This window comes from Cydia pomonella, chromosome 17, assembly GCF_033807575.1.
Source record: "Cydia pomonella isolate Wapato2018A chromosome 17, ilCydPomo1, whole genome shotgun sequence".
NCBI classification, from domain to species: domain Eukaryota; kingdom Metazoa; phylum Arthropoda; class Insecta; order Lepidoptera; family Tortricidae; genus Cydia; species Cydia pomonella.
In genome coordinates, this window is record NC_084719.1 from 8,258,768 (window position 1) to 8,277,058 (window position 18,291).

The following is an 18,291-nucleotide window of genomic DNA, read 5'->3' on the forward strand; positions in this document are numbered from 1 at the left end:
GTAGATAAGCCCGGCCTAAAGCCAAACTGAGCATCATGAATGTTCAAATGGTTTCCCAGCACGTCGTCAAGCAAACCACCCAGTACCTTAGCCACAATCGTGGCAAGCGATATAGGCCTGTAATTGGATATGTCAGAAGCGTCTCCCGTTCTATTCTTTACAATAGGAACTACAATAGTATGCATTAAATCTTCCGGCAAGTAACTATGGCTAATACACATGTTAAAGAAAAGAGATAGAACTCTAGGCAGGTGACTTCCAGCGTACTTGAGATGCTCGACACTGAGGCCATCGTGGCCTGGAGATTTCCCTCTAACCATGTATTTAATCTTAGAAGCCACTTGCTTCGCTGAGAATCTTATACTGGGAGTTACCACTTGGTCCTCCGTCTCGAGCGTCTCTGTTGACTGGGGTAGCGGTGAAGTAACAGTAAAATGGTCTTTAAAAGCGTTAGCAATACCGCTCAATTCGTGCATGCCAGCCACGCTCACCGGAAGACTCGACTTAATGTTAAATTTGTTAGTGTTTTTCCAAAATTTGTTAAAATCTCTATTCGTATGGTTTTTAGCTAAGATGTCCATTTTAATATCTTGTTCGTGCTCTTGGCAGTATTTAAGCTTTGATTTAAATACCTTTTTCGATTCGTGCATTTTATCATAAACAAACCCATAAGCTGGTTTACCGTACGATATCCACCATAAGTACCAAAACCGAGCCTCACGGTGAGCGTCGCTGACATATCTATTCCAACCTGTTATGTGCCTACGTTTTTTATAAGCAGTGCTGTTATGACTAAGCTCAGCACCCTCCTTTAGAACAGATATAATATTTAAGTACATATTTTGCAGAACCTGCTTGTGCGAGTCATCATAGCACATTTTATCGGCACAGTCACAAAAATTTATTAATCATTGAAGACACGACGACAATTTAGCGCAGCAAGTCGACTAGCCAAGAAGACAATCGTTTTCAGAAAACGAAACGCTAAGATAAACGTAAATAATGTATGGAAATGATAGCGTTTCGTTTCGTTTTCAGCAAACGAATGTCATCTTGGTTAGGGCCCCAGTCCCCTTTAGCCCTTTACAGTCTTCTTCACGCCCTTAAAACCTGATGAGTTACAGGAACATAACGTTAATATAAGCGCATGTTTGAGAAAAATGTGCTGGATTGTTTTTTGTGCTTCATATGTTCACATCATTTTTAGTATCAGTATCGGGTCATCTATCTATCTATCTAAGGATAACATCGTGAGGAAACCGGACTAATCCCAATAAGGTCTAGTTTACCCTCTGGATTAGAAGGTCAGATGACAGTCGCTTTCGTAAAAACTATTACCTACGCCAATTCGCCAATTTTAGGGATTAGTTGCCAAGGCACTCCTATTAAAACGTGGCAAAATGCCGGGACAACGCGAGGAAGATGATGAATTGATGATGATCGGGTAATTGGTAAAATAAAACACATTCCCTTCTTATTAAACTGGTATTAATTCTAATAAAAGCTGTATTCATAATCGGTGTCCAGGTCTTCGTCATCCTCAGAGTGCGTGGAGTTGGCCAGCAGGTGGAACTCCAGCAGCTTCTCGTCCATGTCGGGGAATTTCATGCTGAGGTCTGACGGGTCCGTTTCACCTTTGACCATTGACCAGTCGGTAGTGCTCTCTGAGTCTGAGTCGTGAGTGATTTCACCGTTTAATCCTGTGGACATAAATACACTATTGGTGCGCTTAACGACCTTACATTCAAATCGGACATTCCATGTAGGAATGTTCTGCCGCTAGACAGCAGCACTAGCACAAGTAGCATATATTGCGAACCTTAGAGTAACTTATACATACTATGCTTTAAACAGCTTTTGAGAAAATTTCATTAGTCATTGATGCATCAAGTTGGTTTGTTTACAGAGGCCTACCGCGAAACGCGAAAATCGAAATTTCGTTATCTGCCTCTTTATCAATCGAATATGCAAGAGTGATGGAGATGCACATAACGAAAGTTCGTTTTTCATGTTTCGCGGTAGACCCCCAGTATGTGTTAGTAGAGCCCTAAGCAGAGTTTTGTGTAATATGCCCTATTTATCCAAAATAATCTTGAATGACGTCACTTTGCAATTTCCTGTCTCTGTTTTCAACATAGTCTAATAAAACAGAGTATATTATTATACCATGGTCTTCAAGGTGATTCCCTTGAAAGTAGCTATTAAATCAACTACGAGTATGACAGGAGATCCTTTCAAGAGACTCAACTCGCAGAACTAAAACAGAATGCAAACTAATGTGTGTGAACATAACTATAATTTTAGGGGATTCAGTTAAACAACCTCTTCGACGCAACCTCCAGATTGAATGAAAGATTGCACTCTAATATAACTTACAAAACCATTGCGAACGATATGCACTCCGAATGATGTTATAATACAGCTCTGGCTACTTTAGTGGAAAGGCCAGGGGCTTTAATTTATTTGCAAAGATTTACGTAACTTACCATTTGGCGAAATTTCCACCGGTCCTTTCGTAGTCACTACCGGCGGGATGGTGTAGGCTTCTAACTCCTGATCGGTTCTACGCGCCTTGTCCAGCCTCTCTTGCTTCCGCTGCCGACGCCACGCCTTTTGCAGATCAAACCGCTCTGGACTAAAAATAAGAGCTTCGGTCAAGACTCAAATCAAAGAAAGCAGGGATTTAACATTTATAGGCATATGATTGTGTGAATAAGGGAGTACAGTTCGCCATGATGGATTTCTAGCGTCCACTGCTGGACGTGATAAGCCCAGCATGGTAGCCACATAAATGGTCTATCATACAGTAGACATCATTACTAGTTAATGGTGCATCAAACAGCAGACATCATTGCTATTAAGATAAAGATTCTTCAGTAAAATTACAGGAGAAGACCTCAAAAGCGGGATAAATCATAATAATGTTTTATAGCTAAAAAAAGTTTGACTAAAACTTGTTGATCCGCAATACTTACTGTTCTCCTTCCTTATACACTCTAGCCTCCAGGTTGTTGATATCATGTCTGATGTCGGCCAGCAGAAGGAGCATCAAGTCCATAGACCCCTTAGGTCCACGGGCGCCCCTGGGACCTCTGGCGCCGGCGTCGCCTTTTGGACCCTCGACGCCTGGAGCACCAGGTGGACCCTGCAACGTAATGGTTTTTCAATATTGAAAAGAAACAATATGAAAATGTTCTCGCTCCGAGTTTGACCGACCTGCCATGACAAGTTATAGAAGATAATATTGGTTATAAGCTGGTTATAAGTCATTCGACGCAACTCCACATAACGGCTCGGCGGAATGATAGAAACTTATGGCGGTATACGCACTACTAGTGGTATACTCAATTACTATTAATTTTGTCTTAAGCTGTCTTTTTTAAATGTGTATTTGTAAGAAAGGGATACAATATAAATTAGGCTTAATTGAGGCTCACTCAGGTTCACGTTACAAGTACTTGCTTCTACAAACTTTTAGTTCCATATAAATGATATATACGTACATTTAATGTAACTTAGGACTTACTCTAGGCCCTCTCTCGCATCGACAGTAACCTCCCTCTAACGGCGCAGTAGCGTCAAGCACCCTGTATGCGTAGTCAGAAAACTGTTCAGCATCTGAAATGTAAAGTTTTATTTAGCGAAGCCCTTGGATACGAAACTATTTACCTAATTACAGGAAGAATAGAGAGGTAGAGAAGCTGGTTGCGATGCCTAATAGGTATAATTGGTAAGATCAAAAGATACTGCTGGCTCGGTTACTTGGAGAAGATGAGAGAGTATCGAGCAGTGAGAAAAAGCTTTGGTATGCGGGTGGAAAACGTCCGTCTGGGCGTCGCGTCCTCCAACGGTATGGAGTGACGAAGCCCTAAAAGACCTCTGTCCGCTCTCAAAGTATCCAGTTGCTGTGAAGTGACGCAGAATAAGGCAAAGTGTCATTCTCTTGTATCCAATGCAAAGATCCTTTTTGTGTCACTGACCCAGTGAAGTAGGTAAGGAACTATCTACATCAGATGAAATTTTACCTTCTTTAAAGATTGGATGGTCCGTCAACTTTTTTAAGGCGGCCTGCGTTGAGTGCAGCTGGTCGGTGAGTGAACGGACTTTTCGTGACAGCCAGGACACGGAGTCGCATGGTGCGTAGCACCGAGACGACGCGCGAATAAGGGGCAGCGGTTCCTGCAACTAATAATGCTCTAGTACTTATCGTCACTGTTTGATTATGTATTATGTAGGTACCGAAGGCTAACACAATCTTGTACTTACAGCCTTGGATTAGACAGATCATAAAAAATCTTCAAGTATTTTTTGTATTCTGTCAAGCTTTTGACTGCCCGCGCCATGATGCCCGTAATACTCTCGTTTATCTATTATAGATATAAGTGTATTTTTTTATATTAAGTGTTAAATATTAAATAAAGTTATTTTAATAATAGAAGCCGCCAACAGACGAATTATAAGTTTATGCGTTAAGTTAATCCTACTATTGGCGTACCACAAGGCTCTATTTTAGGTCTAATTTTATTTATTCGTATTACATTTTGCTACGGTTACCTACTTGCATTAAATACTTACCGGCATAGGCATCACAACGGGGCGCGCGCAGCTCCTACCATCGCTAGCCAGGGTTTGTGAGGCGGGGCACTCGCAGTGAAACCCGCCTGGGTCGTTCACGCAGCGGTACTGGCAGCCGCCTTTGTTGTCAGCGCATTCGTCTATGTCTGGAAGTAATAAGTATTTTGTTAGTCTAATGTCAAACAAAACATAATATATTTGAAAAGAATTGGTGACTAATACAAGTGTTAGTGTCCGCTATTGTACTAAGAACCTATACAATTTTGAGACCAAAGTTTGCACTAAACAGCTAAGGCCATCAGAGTGGAGCCTTTCCAGTGGAGTATAATTTCTGGCTAGAAAAGAGTTGTATATTACGATACTAGTGTGAAAATTAGGAAATTCGCAATGAACGACACGACCGAAGGGAGTGTTTTAAATCGATACGAGTTGCGATTTGCTTTTTCGCACGTGTATTGTACAACGTTTTACAGTACATTGGCCCTTTAAATATTCGACACACGCACGTATAGTGCGAGTTACCACACTAGGGCGGTAAAGTAGCACCATATGTACTGTAAAATCAATTGAAGGCATGTAAGTAGAGCTTCAGGTTCTAAGCAATAATAGAGCCCTTCTAAGCTAACTGCACCGATTTTGAAATGACAGTGTGGAAGTGTCATTAATTGTTACATTGATAAACGTCACATTTTCATAGGAATTTGACGTTAATAGTGTTTCCCACTCAATCCTTGCAAAGTCTGTACAGAGGGCATGACCAAGATGCCAATCGTTTGCGCCGTATTAGGGAACGAAACGGTCATCTCTTTCTATCACTCTTCCATATTAGTGCGGCAGAAAGACATTTAGCGTTTCGTTGGCTACGGCGCAAACAATTGACATCTTGGCTATGCTGAGGGTTAACTATGCGTTGTGTATGAAAAGTATGTTTCCAAGCAGGGTTCAGATTTCATAACACATTGCGTACGTGGGGTCATTTTGTCCCTGCCTTAAAAGGGCCCACATATTTCCAATTCGCCTGAAGATATAAGTCTGTCAGTTAATAGCAAAAGGTCACACACAGTTCCATTTCCGTTTTCGGCCTGACGACTATTACGGGGCCGCTTGGCGATTACTGGCATCGTCGATAGATATGGGCCAGACAGTCCATGGTCTTGGGGCGAAAACTGACGACTCTCAATCTCAACTGCTAGTGTCTAGTCGCAGAGGTGTCAGGAGGCCATTGCCAGAAGCCAATAATCGATTATGTGTGTAGACGTTATTTGCCTGGGACGGCATGCCGCCCGATAGGACCAGTGATTCCAGGCGGAATAGTAATAGGTGAGACCCTTATAAGAGTATGGCACTTACCAACACAGTATGGCTGCGTCCTACGACGATAATTTTCTGCATGGAACCGATATCCTGCGTGACAGGAGCACCAAAGTCTCTCTCCGCGTTCCTCACACGCTTGTTCACACAGGTTCAGACTGCAGGGCTCCACGTTATTGGGGATGCATCTGGAACAGTATACAATCTTTATCATATCAGTAGGATTCGTTGGGGCCATGGGGCAAAAGTAAACCTCATCTAAATAAAATGTTCAATTTTATGTGGACCATATGGCTATAGCACTCGCATATTTTCAATATATTTATAAACTCTCTCTGAAACAGTCCTGAAATTTGGTGTGTATGTAAATTAAATGCCCCTTTATCATGTCCTCCTCGAGGAATCGCAGCCATCTTGGAAAATATGTACCATTCTGGAGAAATACGCGTTTTACTCTAAATCTATGTTCTGTATGAAAATATGGTGTAAGCCAACATTAACGCTTCTAGTTCCTAGATATCTTTGCTTTCAGGGCACATTCTCTTAATAGAAAACTTGGAGGAATAAGAATTCCACTTTTGTCTATACATTTGTACTTGATCTACCCCAATATCAATATTTTACTCGACTGCGACTTAACCAGAAAGTATAGTTATGGGTTTAAGTACTGATAATTCAGTACACCCTATATAGCATAGGATACTTGACCGTGTTTTTTTAAATGACGAATTGATAGATTACTCTTGCCCTTCACAATCATTTTACACTTGTTTTATTAAAGAAACATCAATACAGCCCCATTTAAGACATAAAATATGTAAACTGAATTGCTCCTTTTATGTTCTCCAGACATACTCGTCTTTAAATGCCTCCACTGTCATACCTTCACCGCGCGATTAACAAGCACATAGTAGCCAAGCGAGTAATAAAATGCGAATTAGCGTACTATTCTAACTCTGAGAGCGCAGCAAACAAAGACGATCTGTTAGGCCTGCATAGCAATGCATCGCCGCGGAATGCATAGCAATCAGCTGCTGAGGTAATTAGTTGGCAGCTGTTGGTGGCATTGTCCTTGGCTGATGACTAATTAATTATTTTTTCTGTTTTTTTATTTATTATGCCCACCGTCTTTCTCTGTGTCAACATTCAATCTGGTCAGTTCTCCACTACCCCGTCGAAGACTGCTATGTATTGTGTCTAAATATGTTGCGAACAAGTGCCGTGTTATGTTTTGCAAGGGTGCCAGCGTCTGCATCCAGCGAATCTACTTTAATCGTGTTTTTTGATATTCGCTTTTGATCAATTTACATACCTACAGTGCTTACATATGTAGAGTTTCGTAAAGCTTGACCTATGACTATGAAGTGTGGTTCTGGACTGAATTACTTTAGTATTGAGGGTGATTTGGTCCGGCGACGAGTCGGTGCGTGTCACAGCAGTACAGCCTGATGCACTTATTGAGGGTTTACCGTCACGCGACGTGACGGTGCGTGTTGCGACAATGCACTTCATCTCGGCGCCGACGGCGCGACACATCTCTTCGCGCGCGTAGCACGCGCTACGTCGGGCACGCGGTGGCGCTCTCCATGCTGAAAATATTTATTAATTTGCCGTTCAGCGACGGTCGGTGTGTGTCGCAGCAATGCAGCCGGATGCACTTCATCTCGGCGCCGCCGTCGGTACGACACGTCGAGCGCGCGCGCAGCACACGCTCCATCAGGCACGCGGTAGCGCTCTCCTCGTTGAAAATATTTATTAATTTACTAATTTACCGTCCAGCGACGAGTCGGTGGGTGTCGCAGCAGTGCAGCCTGATGCACTCCATCTCAGCGCCGCCGTCGGTGCGACACATCTCGCGCGCGCGCAGCACGCGCTCCGTCGGGCACGCGGTGGAGCTCTCCTCGCTGAAATATTTACTTTATTTGAAAAAAAGTTATATTAAACATGCAATGGTCTGACCGGTCTAGCCTACTTGGTAATGACTATGCTTATGAAGCCTATGGCCCTTGGTTCAAATCACGGTTAGGGCACTTAATTGTCTCATCAGTAATGATCACAGACCATGATGAATGGCGAGCAGTTCCTGAGTCATGAATTCCTGTACCTATAAAAAAAACCTATACATATACAATATACTGAGTACCCTTCTTGAGCTTGCTTTGGCGCTGAGTCAAATTGTGATAAGGATGTCCTATAAATCTTTATTAACCGAGCGTCAGCGAAGGTATTCGTTTCAGCTTGGGCAAAAATGCCCGGCTGTTCTCCTCTGCAGGTCGCAATTCTCAGCCAATTCTCGTGAAATTTTGTGAGCAGTTGCTATAGATAGTTAAATAAATGTTTTATCTCGTTTTTTTTTTGCGAAATTTTCAAAATGGCGGAGTATGGCGATGGCGCTTAAAAATACCATTGTGAGTTCATTGTGATAAAGAAGACTCACGAACTAAGTTCACTTCCACATTTTCTAAGTTTATCGCAAGGTCTAAGCCTCACAGAGGCACTAGTTTATAAATAGTGGATTAGTGGATATACCATCTGAAAAAACTTATCTATTAATAAACTACGTGTGTTCCTTTGTTTTACGTTGTATATCTAACCGTCCGAGCGGCAACTGCAAGTCAGTCCCAACGTCTCCGAGTCTAATTGCTTTGGTCCGGGAAACCGGGATATTTTTTAGACCTGCAATCCCCCTTTAATCGTAGTCCATGTCTTAGGTACATTGGGTCCTTGGTGAACCAAACAAGTAACATATTATCTGTTTTAGGAAGAAATCCATGGTGATATAAACGGCTTGGTGTAGATACCACAGGTATATTCAATAGCTGACCTAATTTTATTTTATTTCACCTAAAAAAAAAACACGCGCTTTTCACGCGGTAATGCCGGTAACCTTGTCATTCGTGAACCGCATTTTCAAGACGAAGTTATAAACATTCTCAGTTATAATCATACATAAGTCTTTCATAATACAGATAAAAAATAAGCACCTGGGGTCTCTATCGCCCGACACAACGAGGAGGATGATTACATATCAGCAAAGTTATTAAAGTATGTACCTGTATATACACTTTGTATAGCATAATGCATAATTTTAAAAACAGGAATGTTTACTGCAAGTTTCTACTTGAATTTAATAACAAATGTATGAGTCGGCACAAAACACTAATCAATGTGTAAACACAAACAGGTGGTGGCTTAGTTATAGAAAAATACTTGGTATATGCATCTAAACATTGTATAACAGTTTGATATTCAATACATTTGATGTGTGCAGTTGTGCAAGGCAGTCGTTTCTGTTTGAGTGGTTTTGTAATAAAAATAAAACTACTTTAAGAGCTCTGTCACCGCTAGATTAAGAAATGTTTGGAAATCTGCCTACCTGTTCAAATTAAGGGCGGTAAGGGCTGAAGAATTTACCTCCTCCTCCGATGTTTAGGACCTAAACGTTGGTGCTACTTTCAGTATCCTACTGAAGTATCTTCTTCCTGAATGGCCAAATATGTATTGTATAGTATAATGTAATACAACTACCGATTTGATAGCGGCATCTAGCTAATATGGATAAGGAACATGTTGCGATATCATCATCATCATATATCACTTCGGCTGTCACTATTTATTTGGTGTTTGGACTTGTGTTTAAGTCTAAAAATAACTAAATTTAGGTACTAGAAGCACTTTTATGGCAAAATTTTCCTAACATCGTTATCATAACACACCAAACAACAGTAAATATGAGATGACACACTGTACGTACTGTCAAACATTGTCTCGTTTTGTCGGCTTATCTTATCGCCAGTGACGTAACCGATTAAGCTTTTACAGCGATGACCCAAAATCAACAATTAGTGCACATGCGGCTGTTTAATTTATGGTAGAGCGCAATAATTTGACAACCAATTAAAACAATATCTATGGCAATGTTTCTTAGCTATCACAAAGACATACTGTGTATTAGTTTAGACCAATATTTTATTTTTATAATTGACCACACCTAAGGCAGGCCTACTAATCTTATGTGTATATAGCATTAATTATATAAGCATTTATTTCGGACAAGATATCCGAACGAGATATCTTATGTCCTTATGAACGTCATCTTTGTGTTCCGCATTTTCACGAGTTTAAGTAGATGCCTTATTTTCACAATCGGTATACTTAATGGCAAAATGGCAAAAGTATCAGACTATTTAATATTTTTTCTGTGGTGGTATTGTCACATTACTGATTTTCAAAAACTACTTTTTATCGATCGCTGCAGTGTTAGCTTGTTCTAAGTCTGTATCTGTAATTCGACTTTGACCGCCCCGCCATAACATTGGGAATTAAGACATCGCTTTTAAACTGAGTTCTAAAAGGAGAAGGTACTCAATTTATCGGGATCTTTTTTTTTCACAAGTGTCCATTGTTGGTCCCATTGTCAACATGTCTAGGATCCTGGAACCTTGTAGTGGAGGATGATGAAATCTAGGGGACTCTGCAAATATTGTAAGTTCATAGATGGACGGACATAGAGTGATCTGTGTGTATGTTTTAGAGTTATTAATGGCTGTTCATGAAAGGCATTCTTTGCACTCGTTGTATGCTCGTTGTTTGCTGATTGATGTATGTGTTCGTGGACCCGGTGGCGATTATTCCTGTCCCATTATGTATATTTTTGTGTACGAGCCGTTGTCCTCCCTTGGGCTGTCGGACGCGCCTACGGCCCAGGGCTTCGGTTTTCTCTCACGCAGTGTTCCTGCAGCAGTTTTTGCTTAGTACTCTTTGCTGCAGAATATTTTTCCGTCTGCTTCTGCAGTGTCCGGGCTTTCCGCATGACCAGCAAAGGAAGGTGAAGTGTAAAAGAAGGCAAAAATCATAAAATTATGACCTTTTTAAATACATTTTTGCGAAGCCGGTTGTTTTTTTGTTAGATTTAAACTTTAAATTTCGATAAGCGAACCATACTTTTTGAGACACCTACTCGCAATAAATATCAAAGAATAAGGGTTCTAAGGAAATTCCGAACCGGCAGCATATTATGAATTATGACAGAAGTACTCAGTGCTACAAACCAGGAAGTGTGGTTTACCGCGTGGTGTGGCTCATCATTCATTTACCACCAGTAGTTGTTCAACGAGAGGCAACCATTTAGCTTTTAATGACTTAAAAATGTGCAATGGCCGTAATTGTTCACGTATTTTCTTTAAACACAGATAAGAAAAGGAAAGAATACATTTGCCGAGGGTAATAAGAGATAAGATATACAGGGTTTTAAAAAGGATCGAAAACACACTTACAGGTATGTATAATTGCAATCGTTCGCAAGCTATGATAATCATTTTTCATTTCTCATGTTCTGAAAGTTGTTTTTGTTGTTCTAAAAAGTGTGCAGAAAATGATATATTTTATTTTCCCAGTACTTTTTTTTCTTTTATATTACGATGCGCAATTAAAATTTGATATTAAATCGATTTGTAGTACAATTTCCATTCTGAAATTTAACTTTGCATTCCATAAAACACGATACTTTTACCTAAATTGTTAATTAAATGTACCCTCAAGAAATACTATAAAAGGTTATTAGTCATGTTTTTTTTAATACACATTTATTTTATTTTCTCCGTATTCAAAATGAAAAGTAGTGTTTAAATTGGTTGAAAATCACCATCTCAGTATCGGACAAACTGCTTCGATCGAAATGAGTGTTTTTCATCCCTTGGTTAACAATCTACTATCATTTACCATCAAGCGGGCGGTACGCCGTGTTTTCCACTGATGTGATATATAAGACCTTCATAAATGATACAAGATATTAGCGTACATACTCCAAGTTCCTAACTACGGTTTTAAAGTATAAAGCGTTATATTCTAATCTTAATAACTGAATTAGTTATGGATCTGATCTGTTAGTGTCATAACTTGTTATTAAAATCAGAATAGGTACGCCTGTATGTTCCTTGTAAGTTTACATAGGTACTATTGTCACATAGCTTCTCTTCACTGAATATTGACAGCCAGTAGACGTAAGATGAATCTCCCGCGGATAGTTTCCAAGAAAGCTTCAAAGAGAGCTTATTGTACTATTTATACTAGCGCACGCGCATGTACAGTCGACATCAAATATATGTTTACGCTTTTGCACCTTACTCCTTTGTAATAAGGCGAAAAATGTACACATATTTTTGACGTCGACTGTACCACAAAACTCTTAACTAACAGTTCATAAGCCTTATGGCGAAGGCATAAGGTTCACCTATGATGAGTAAAGAGTTAGTGTGATCGTGGTGCATTGTACTTATTCGCTGGCAGTCGTTGAACCCTTTGCAGTTCGGTTTTGGAGCACGTGTTTTGGTTAATAGTTGGTTGTTGCGATTTTCTTGGATTCTTGTTTGTATGAATTTATGGACTGAGCTAAGATTACGTAAGTTAAGTAAATTTAGAAATGTATATTAGATACATACATATAATATGGCACTTTTGTATTAGGTGAAAAAGCAAAGGTGACTTTTGTTTGAAGACTTTGAAGTCAATATTTATCATAATAATAAAATTTCTCCATAGATCAAGTATAAGTAGATTCAGTATGAATCAAGGTCTGAAATAAATGTTTTTTAAGGGAATCAAATAAACGTAACGCTAAAAAGTTGCTTATTTCATGCATCACATTTTCGATTAAGTTTTCCGTCCGTATGTATTAATCTGACAATATACCTAAACAAATCACTTTTGTTTCTACTTTATTATTATATGTGTCAGTAGCGGATTTAGGGAAGGAGGGGCAAGCCCTACCTAAACGAAAATACTGGATCCGCCATTGCCGTGTACCTACTTAAAGTAATTGTTGATTATATATAAAATAGTTATTATGTAAAAATGTATCTCCTTGAAATAATTTGCAATAATAAATTACTGAACAACCTCGACTTTTTCACTTTATTCCGTTGAATTATATCTACTGTCTTTTTGCGATAGGTTTGCGTTCGAAAATCAGTATTTAGTCAGTAATGGTTGCATGGTTACTTACAGTCGAAATTCCCAATTCCCAAAAAAAAAAGAATTCAAACTTCAAGATCACAAACACTCACACGTCCAAAATATCATCAGGATAACCTTCCTCGGCGTAGTACCCCTCTTGGTGACAATATACCAGGGTCGTATGACACAGCAGGAGCACGAAGCAAGCCGGCGAGCTGAGCGCGCGCATCGCGACTGTTGCGCGCCGATGCGTCCGTGCACTGATGTTCAAACTTTGTAGGCGTAATTGGTCAAATTAAAATGCACTCCCGTTGCGTCATGCGGGCCTAGTCGCAATAAAAGTGTTAAGTTTATTGCGTTCCTAGTGCAATAAAAATTCACACACAAAATTTTGGTATTATTGTCTATATCTTCGAACGATTTTTGAGCACGCTGCACGCTGCACATTGGATGGTCTTTTCACCAGTTTACCTAGTTTAACTAAAAAATAAGTTTTTCACCGTACTATCTCGTAAAGGCTCTCTTTATTATTCAAAAACTGATGAGAAAGTTTAATTTTATTCACAAGAGTGGCAAAGTAATTTGATGCAAATTTTGAGTTGGTTGGTACCCTTAAATTCATGTTTGCTGGTGGAACTGATTTTTAAGTGAGTGAGTGAGTGAGTTTTTTCAACTCTTCTTGTTTATTAGTCAACGGAAGATGCCTATAGTGCCCTTAGTAGTACTAGCACCTAAAAGAAAGGAATGAGTATAATTTTTTTTGTTCTTACTTACTGACAAGTTATGTTTGCCAGACATATAATATAAAATAAAATAAATATTTAAGATTAGAACAAGTTCGCATTTTTTTGGAATTATATACATGAAGCTACGGAACTCTACATTTTACATCGTCCATAACGTACTTGGTCGTTTTTTGAACAAAACAAAATAAGATTGATATATATATTACGAGTATGGCTTTAAAATAATCTTATCTTCGACCGGGAGCGAATCCTACTTTGATTTTATGTTGTGTTTCGCTCGTATCAATATAACAGTGCGCATGAAATGCTCAGAGAAATATTAGTATATTTATTTATAATATCGATATAATTTTTTGGGGAAATTCTACCGACTGGTTAAAAGTTTTTAAGATGCAGAAACGATGTGTAAGAGCGCTCTGTGGAGCATCTCAAAGAGACTCCTGTAAGCCTCTTTTTCATAAATATAAGATTTTACCACTAACTTGTTTATATATGAAAGAAGTTGCTATGTTTGTAAAGAATAACCCTAATGTATATCAAAGGAACGATAGATTCCACCGTGAATTTGAGAATCATTGAGAAACGAGTACAAACTCGTAAATACGCATCAAACTAAATCGACATTTTACAAAAATAGCATTTTTTCCATGGCAATCAAGATCTATAACAATATTCCGGATGTATTTAAGAACCTTGACAGTACTAGATCTAATGAGCAAAATGTTTTATTCTCCACTTGACTTTATAGATAACAATGGCAAATAAAATATTAATGTAATAATAATAATAATAATGATTAACTTGAGATATACAGCGGTGGTATCATGGTCGCATTTTTATCACTTGTCATGTCATGCATCACTTTCGCACTTACCTATTTGCTATAACGTGACAGACATGATGACATGATAAAAAGCCGACCATCTTAGCCCGGCAGATGCAGCGTAATGAGATAAAATTGGGAACCTTATTGTATAAAATACTGTGTTATATGTTGTATGTAAATAACTTGACTGCATGTTGTGCATGACATTCAATATTGTACACCATAAATGTGGTAGACTGAAGACAAGGACTTATTATCATTAACATCTTTTATATTTTTACCTGTGGTCTGACAATAAATAATATCTATTTCTATTTCTATTAGATCAAGATAATATATTTAAAGTTTGAATGCCACCCAAGAGCCAGCGCGTGCGCACGCACTAAAACCAGTTCTTAGTTTCATTCATTCATTCATCGCACAGTAACCCATTCATTCGTATTCACTTAGCGGACGCAATTGATTTGCTAATCAGATCAACTGTCTGTGATCAAACTGTGAGTGCAATTGCATTTGTGATTACTTGCCTATCGTGAGTCTCACGAACCTTACACCAAAAAGCCGCTTCCATACAATCGTAAGGATAATTTCAAAACGTAAGGATGAATGACATAAAATTTAGCAAGGACATCCAAGTAACAATTATATTTTTCTGTCACAGTCATATGTCTGTTTGGTACCTACTAGCACGTGGACTACCGGCCGTTGACTCCAAAATGGTGGTTAAACGCGTTTCGCGTCAAGATTAATTCTTCGTTACTGCACACTAACACATTAGTTTACTGTATAATAAGCTATCGATATTACACTTTAAACAATATTAATGACCAAAAACAAAGTAATTAATCACGAGGCGTAACTATCAAGATGGCGCTCGAACCGGAAGTCTGTCAGTGTCAAAAGTTACCTTTTTGTTTGAAGAATTGTCATTTTTTACACTGACCGATGGGGATCGTATCGCTGTGACATCTTATAAACATTGTTCGAATTAGGCCGAAAGTGTGGCAATGTCATCATTACCTAATGTCAAATTTCCAAGAAAATATGACGTTTATAATGACACTCACTCACTATTCTGTTCAAATCGCTGCAAAGTTAGCTTAGACGGACTCTTGCAAAAAATCCGAAGCTAAACGCAGTCGTTTTAAAAAAAATTACGCAGCATTTTGCTGCGTAACCAATAGTTGAGTTGATGTTCGCTGCCTGGTCAAAGTTTGGGCGGCGCAGCGCGGCTGGCCAGGAATAGCCCCGGGTACATAGTTTGCAGTAGGGTATTTCAGGGACATAGGGTGACCACACTTTTTTTATTCATAGGACTTAAAATTTATATTCTGAGCTCAATAGTTAGGTAATACCCGATTTAACCGATTAGCCGATCGATCGATTGGTTGGTATAACCGATGTTAGAAACCGTTAACAGTAGTTAATATCTCAATATTAGTTAGCGACAACAAGGACGAAAATTATTGACGGGTTGGATGAAAGAAGCGCCTGGCGTTTGTTAGCTCGTTGGTGAGTGGACGACATTCCGCAGATCGCGGGGATGAGATGATGGATGATAGATAGATAAGACTAAGTCAGGATCGGGATAAATGACATACATGAAGCCTATACTCAGCAATGATAAATAACAATACACAATCTTACCTACTTACTGAAATTAATATTTTGAGCAAAATATTGGTATGTTTTACGCTACAGTCAGGTTAAAAGGTGATACTTGATTACGCTGCACGCTGGCATATCGACGGTCAGTGGGAAGTAGGTACCTAATTTAATTGATCATGGTAGTTTTGATCACGGTGTGCTTGAAAGATTTCTAGTAAGGTATAATATCTATATACTAAACTAAATTTAGATTCAAACTAAGTAACTAACTAAGCACCGCAAAGCTATCATGCTAGCCGTCTGAGATAAATGGAGGAGCTATGGCGGATATTATTTTTCATCACAACAACTGGTAAAGGCCCTCTTGATTGTTCAAAAACTAATTAGAAAGTTGCATTTTATCCACATGTGAGACAAAGTAATCAGATGCAATTTTGAGTTGTTTCCTTATGTTACCTGGTAAAATTGACTTTTAAATGATGATTTTGAATGATATTTTTTTAAACCGTTCATATGGATTCGATTTGGTTTGATTTATTTGGTATTATATCATATAGTTAGAATTTTCCTCGCGTTGCATGGTGTGATGAATAGTTTTGTGTTTCACTCGGAGGCAAAGTTTGTTTAACAATCGTGCGTGCCTTGAAACCCTCGCAACGCTCAAGATTCCACTTCTCGAACCATTCGCTATCCTCGTAGTTCAATTTTGGAATCATTCGCTTGCTCGGGTATCAATATTAGCACGAGCGATTAAACAACAAGTTTACCCCCTTGTAAAACAAATAACTACTTATTTAAACTCAAAAGGGTCGCCATTTATAATTTATAATGAACTCCAGTTTACTTTCTTAGGCTAGTATTTTTTTTTTTTAATTCAAAAGATATGAACATGGATTTTTTTAAATTTAATATCACAAATATCTCATTAATCTCATTATAGGTACATTTAGACACAAAAACACTGAAGTATCCCAAGACTCTCATATTCAGGAACACCCGACTGATTAATATTGTTTATTGATGTTACATCGATGCTCACGGCCGAGCCGATGATCTACTGACACACTCGAAACATTTTATAAATAAAACACTAAAAATATACACGGTTTATAGCGCTTTGGTAGTTTTTGTCTGCAAACAAAGTTTTAAACTTACGGGTATTTATTTCACGGTTATTCGGACCTTTTACAGGCTTAATAGTAAAAAAATATTTGGTTATTAAATAAATACCTCACGGTTTAGATAGACCATGGAAATGTTCTCATCTCAGCATGTTGCTGGCGCCTTCCAGCGCTGATCTTGCGATGAGATCATCCGGTGAAACAATCACGACAGGTGACAAGAATAATTAACAACAACATAAATATAAAACATACAGAAAACGATGACAGTAAAAAGTAAATGGTTGGCCAATAAAAATTCCAACACTACTTTCATGTAATTTTCTCGCACTACTGGCGCTATCTAGTTTTTACTATTAGAAGTTCAGTTCAGTTCAAATATACCTACTTTATTCATGTGCCTAGCAACAAGCACTTATGAATAGTATTATCCTAAACTAATTATCAGAGCAATTTAGTGATGTAAATATTATTCCATAAATAATACTAACGAATATAAATCATAGATCAAATTTAATACTAAGAATTTCACAAAATATCGTCAAACAAAAAAAAACAATTGTATAAAAAATATTTAAAATTAACGCTATTCAACATTGCTTGTTGATTACTTGTTGTAAAAACCAGTTAGAATTGGAATTCGCGTCCAGATATGGCTACGAGTAAAAATAGAGTTACAGCCCAATTCGAGTTTTAGTTATTCGATCTGTTGCCAAAAGTGACATTTCGGTGTATTCCCATTTATGCCCGCCCCCAGCCACGGGTCTCCGGCGGGAACAGATAGGAATAGTTTCATTCCAATTTGCCCCCGCTGGGCACAAATGGGAAGGATCCATTCCCATCTGTGACCGTCTCGGTTTCTACACACGTCTTTGTTATTATGTTGATAGTTGTTATATTAAACATATATAACATAGTATAGCGGAGGAGTCAAATGGAACCAGATGTCATTTAAAGTAAGTTGCATGAATTTTTGGAATACCGGCTTAAATATGATAAACAGGTACTATATTGAATGTGTTACAGGTCCAAGTCAAACTCGGATTCTAAATATTCGACTTCATCATAGAACGAGTTGGTCCCACTGTCGTTTTCGTCACTTTCGTTTGTTTATATGATCCACTGCAATTCTATCTTTGGTTCTGTCTTC

At 38.6% G+C, this 18,291-nt stretch overlaps 1 protein-coding gene across 3 annotated transcripts; it reads right to left on the reverse strand.

Annotated features, from left to right (window-relative positions):
* Nucleotides 1–1,471: 1,471 nt before the first annotated feature.
* Nucleotides 1,472–13,111, reverse strand: LOC133526980 (collagen and calcium-binding EGF domain-containing protein 1-like). Of its 3 annotated transcripts, none has more exons than XM_061863858.1 (9): nt 12,951–13,111; nt 7,659–7,790; nt 5,926–6,074; nt 4,576–4,721; nt 4,026–4,179; nt 3,527–3,618; nt 2,976–3,145; nt 2,487–2,635; nt 1,472–1,700 (listed from the first exon to the last, which is right to left on the reverse strand). In XM_061863858.1, exons 1-9 carry the CDS (start codon nt 13,067–13,069, stop codon nt 1,495–1,497), a joined length of 1,317 nt encoding a protein of 438 aa, XP_061719842.1. In that variant the 5' UTR covers nt 13,070–13,111; the 3' UTR covers nt 1,472–1,494. The 3 variants fall into 3 exon arrangements, with proteins under 3 accessions (XP_061719842.1, XP_061719841.1, XP_061719844.1); XM_061863857.1 differs by having other exon boundaries at nt 4,026–4,185; XM_061863860.1 differs by lacking the exon at nt 12,951–13,111 and adding an exon at nt 12,890–12,930 and having other exon boundaries at nt 4,026–4,185.
* Between the last annotated feature and the right edge of the window lie 5,180 nt (nt 13,112–18,291).